This window comes from Charadrius vociferus, unplaced genomic scaffold (assembly GCF_000708025.1).
Source record: "Charadrius vociferus isolate BGI_N301 unplaced genomic scaffold, ASM70802v2 scaffold54, whole genome shotgun sequence".
In the NCBI taxonomy this organism is placed as follows: domain Eukaryota; kingdom Metazoa; phylum Chordata; class Aves; order Charadriiformes; family Charadriidae; genus Charadrius; species Charadrius vociferus.
Window position 1 is genome coordinate 2760751 of NW_009648350.1, and position 4866 is coordinate 2765616.

The 4866-nt window shown below is 57.7% G+C and overlaps 1 protein-coding gene across 1 annotated transcript in view; it reads right to left on the reverse strand.

Moving 5' to 3' along the window:
- SRRM3 (serine/arginine repetitive matrix 3) overlaps window positions 1-4866 on the reverse strand; it is an 18812-nt gene that overhangs the window by 4225 nt on the left and 9721 nt on the right. The window contains exon 8 of the mRNA XM_009885201.1: window positions 3678-3814. Within this exon, the coding sequence (XP_009883503.1) occupies window positions 3678-3814 (137 nt within the window). The remainder of the gene's footprint in view (window positions 1-3677; window positions 3815-4866) is intronic.

The window sequence follows — 4866 nt, forward strand, 5'->3', positions numbered from 1 at the left end:
TCTGCCCATGGCACAAGCTGCCCTGCCAGCGCCGGGGGGGGACACGGACCCCCTCCGAGGGGATACAGCAGCCCCTGAGCCAGCGTCCAGGCAGGGAAATATCAAAGCAGAGAAGATGAAGAAGAAGAAGAAGAGGAAGAAGAGAAGAGGAAGAGAGGGGTCTCCTCTTTCCCAGGGCGGCAATGCGGTGCCGGCTGGCCACGCCGCGGGCTCAGGATGCGGGATGAGGGATTCGGGATGAGGGATTCGGGATGCCCACCCAACCCCTGGGGCGGAGGGGGCTCCTGCCCAGGCTCGCAGGAAGGCAACGAAAGGAAAAGCATCCCAAATAAATCTAACTAGGCAAAGGGATGGGACAGCCGGAGCTGGGACACCATCCCCTGCGCCACGGGGACCGTGATGCCCTGCACCTGCCTCTCTCCACGGAGGAAGATTTCAACTTTTCCCCATCGCAGCCCCCCAATATTTTCCCTGGATTGGGTTTTTTTTTTTCCCTGCTGTGGCCCAAGGAGGGGCTAAACCCACTCATCTCCCCCAGTTTCTTATCTCTTGCCCCATTCATCCACCCCAAAACCCGCTGGGCCCAGGATCTGCTGCTGCTCCCCATCCCCCTCCCCGTGGGCTCTGGTCGCCGCCCCTATTTCTCACTAATTACGTTCGCCTTCGTTACCCGACCCCTAATTGGAGACTGAAAGGGAGCAGCCGTGCTCGGCCCCTGGATGGAAACGAACACAAAGTCGGAGGGCTGAAAGACACAGAAATGCATTCTACCGACGGCACGAGGAGACGGGGAAGAGAAAAGGGGGGAAGAAAGAAAAAAATATTACGTGGACAGGGCAAAAAAAAAAATAAATAAAGAACGTAAGAGAAGAGCATGGCTTTGCAGCTAACTGGGGAAAACCATACAAATAAAAAAAATATATAAATAGCCACCAAAAAGAGACAAAATGAAAGAGAGACAGAGAAGAAGAGCAAGAAAGAAAGAGAAAGAAAGTCAGAAAGAAAGAGAAAATAACATTAAATCAAGCTACGGTGCTTTTCAACAGGCTCATCTGCAGAAGTGAACGTGCAGAGGTGGACAAAATACCTACCTTCGGAATTGGCAGTGACAGGAATGCGATAATAAAAAAAGAAAACAATAATCTCCACATTTGGAGGGCAGAATGGGAAAAAGACAAGGACTCTTTAGTACGGCGATCCAGACCCCTCGGCTAATCCCGTTTGTTTTGCTTAGATTTATATTAATTTTTTTTTAAACGATTTTAAAAATTGCTCTCGTTAGCTATTTTTTTTTTTTTTAAATTTTTCCTTTTTTTTAAGTGGAAAGGTTGTGGCCGACCGCCAAGTGGGGTGGCCATGGGGTGGCGGCGGGGGGAGGCAGTTTGCTGGCTGGTGTCTGTAACCCGGCTGCCTTTCGGTCTTAAAAAGTCGCTATATAACATGGCAAAATCCCGGATAACATGCAGGGAAGGTGACGGATGGAGGTGGGGACACGGGTGAGGGTTGTTGGGGTGTGTTGGCCCAAAGAAAATCGGGGAGAAAGAGGGGCCGGAGGGTATGTGTGGGCGAGGAGGAGGAGGAGAGACCCGGGAGGAAGGCTGGGGAAGGCAGCAGGGATGGATGGAGATGGGATGGGGTATTTAAAAGGGAAGGCAACACCACGCAGCGCCCCGGGGCACCCCTTCCTCCCAGTAGCTGGGGGGTACCGGGGAGGGGTACGGCTCACCCGGGGAATGGGCTGAATGCGGAGATTTTGGGGGGTCTGCAGGATGCTGGGAGCGGGGGGGGGCACTGGGTACCGAGGATGCTCAGCACCCATCCGGATGGGATGCGGGATGCGTGCGTCTGGGTGCAGGATGGTGCTTGCGGGGGTGAGGGGATAACCCGGCACCCAACGGGCTCATCCTGCAGCCGTGGAGGAAAAGCACCCTCACGGCAGCAGGATCCGGCCACCAGCCGAGGCAAGGGGGGCTTAGCCAATTCAAAGGAGGCAACGGCCAATTCGCTCCGTGGCATCGAAGCGAGCCTGCTGCCGTTGCGGTGTGGAGCTGCTGGATTCTCTTCCCTTTTAAATTCCTTGTTCAAAATATAGAAAATGGAAATACAATGTTCAGCGGTCGTAAATACTTAGAAAACACATCTGCCTTTTTTTTTTTTTTTTTTCTTCTCCACATTAACACACACAAAAGCAAAAAATTCTAGAACAACACCACGACGACGACGGGGTGGGGTGGGGAATAAGAGAGATATATATTGTTTGCATTTCTGTACATCACAAGGGAAAAGAAAAGAAATCATGAGAAAGGAAACTAAAAACAGGGGGGGAAAAAAAGCACGTTTCATTGCCCTTCCCTCCCCCTGATCCCTGCTTCTGCTGAGCAAGAAATGGAAGTGTATATTACCGTTTGGGTTTTTTTCAAATGGGAGGCTAAAGAAAAACACAGATGGGAATAAAAAGAAAAAAAAAAAAAGAAAGAAAAAAAAAAAGTAAAATAGAAACCAGAGAGAGAAAGAAGAGAGAGAAGAGAAAAAGAGAGAGAAAGTTGTCGGAGAAAAGTCCCGCTGGTGCCGGGGAGCCAAGGGAGCTCGGCGGCCGGGGCGATGCTGGGTGCTCGGGGGTGACGGGCAGGGGGAGAGCGGGGCGAGCCGGGTGCCTGGGTGGGTGACGGGCGGCTCCTCGGCACCCGAAACCCCCCCCGGGGACGTGAATATGGAGTTGGGGGGGCGGGGGGGGCTCCTGGCCCCGTTTTCCAGGGTGCCCCTGGCCCCGCAGGCGTTGGGGTGTCGGTGTTGGGTGCTGCCAGCCCCAGAGCATCCCCGCAGCACCTCACCTCGGGGAATAAAGCCCCCTGGGACGAGCGGGGGGATCCCTGTGTGCCCCCTGTTAGTGGGGTCCCCCAGCACACTGCCTTCGCCCAGCCCTGCCTCCAACCCGCTGCTAACTGAAGCAGGCTCCTCATCACCCCGGCACTGGTTAAACTGGGGCTGGCCTCCTGGACGTGCTGGGTTAGGGCTTCACCCCACTCAGCGTGGGAGGAGCCCCCCAGACTGCACCAGGACCCCCCGGGGCACCATGGCAGAGCCGGGGATGCTTAGCCCCAACGTCACCCACCACAGGGACGCAAAGTTCCTAAAATCTGAGCACCCAGCACCAAACCCCCTCTAAACCCTACCCTGACCTAACACCAGTCCCCAGACTGGGTGCTGGGGTCCTGAGCACTGGTGTCAGCACCTTGGCGCTGGGGAGGGTTGGGAGTGACGGGGGAAGGAGAATTTTCCAGCTTTACCCGTTTCTTGGCTGTCTGGGCTCAATCCACTCCCCAGGGAGGTGCTGAGCCCCGGTGGTGACACCAGCAAGTGACGTGGACCTGCCAAGCCACCATCCCCGGGGAAGGGGGTGACATCCGCAGAGCGATGCGTGGCTTTGGGGGGAAGGATGACCTGGTGGCTGCCCCGAGGCGATGGGTTGGCTCCCCCAGGGAGACCCGTGCACCTCAGCAGAAGGATTGATGGGTGCTGGAGGATGGGATGGGATGGGTGCATCCTCCACCCCGCATCTCCCCAGTGTGCCCCGGCTGGGCGAGGGGGGAAAGAGGGGAGAGAAGGAGAACCGGGGTACGGGGTTCCTGCGGAGGGAGGAGGGGAGGGAAGCGAACGGTGATCCAAGAAAAGCCTACGTACATCCGAGGGCTCCGGGAGCGGGACGCCGTGGCTGTGGCGGCCGTTCTGGGCGCTGCCCTTGTGCCCGTTCTGGTGCGGCGAGGCCGAGCGGCGGGGCGAGGGGGAGGACGGGCTTGCCACCTCCCTCCCTTCCCTCCATCCCATAAGGTCCCCATCACAGGGACACCTCTGCCACCTCCCTCCCTTCCCTCCATCCCATAAGGTCCCCATCACAGGGACACCTCTGCCACCTCCCTCCCTTCCCTCCATCCCATAAGGTCCCCATCACAGGGACACCTCTGCCACCTCCCTCCCTTCCCTCCATCCCATAAGGTCCCCATCACAGGGACACCTCTGCCACCTCCCTCCCTTCCCTCCATCCCATAAGGTCCCCATCACAGGGACACCTCTGCCACCTCCCTCCCTTCCCTCCATCCCATAAGGTCCCCATCACAGGGACACCTCTGCCACCTCCCTCCCTTCCCTCCATCCCATAAGGTCCCCATCACAGGGACACCTCTGCCACCTCCCTCCCTTCCCTCCATCCCATAAGGTCCCCATCACAGGGACACCTCTGCCACCTCCCTCCCTTCCCTCCATCCCATAAGGTCCCCATCACAGGGACACCTCTGCCACCTCCCTCCCTTCCCTCCATCCCATAAGGTCCCCATCACAGGGACACCTCTGCCACCTCCCTCCCTTCCCTCCATCCCATAAGGTCCCCATCACAGGGACACCTCTGCCACCTCCCTCCCTTCCCTCCATCCCATAAGGTCCCCATCACAGGGACACCTCTGCCACCTCCCTCCCTTCCCTCCATCCCATAAGGTCCCCATCACAGGGACACCTCTGCCACCTCCCTCCCTTCCCTCCATCCCATAAGGTCCCCATCACAGGGACACCTCTGCCACCTCCCTCCCTTCCCTCCATCCCATAAGGTCCCCATCACAGGGACACCTCTGCCACCTCCCTCCCTTCCCTCCATCACATAAGGTCCCCATCACAGGGATACCTCTCCCGCCTGCTTCCCCACCCTCCATCCCCAAAGGTCCCTATCATGAGGACACCTCTGCCACCCATCTCCCTGCCCTCCATCCCTCAAGGGTCGCCAGCACGGGAACACCTCTGTCACCTGCCCCCCCCAAAACAGAGGCTGCAGGGGTGGCCGGCAGTGGGGGTGGGGGTCCCAGGCTGCTCTTACCTGCC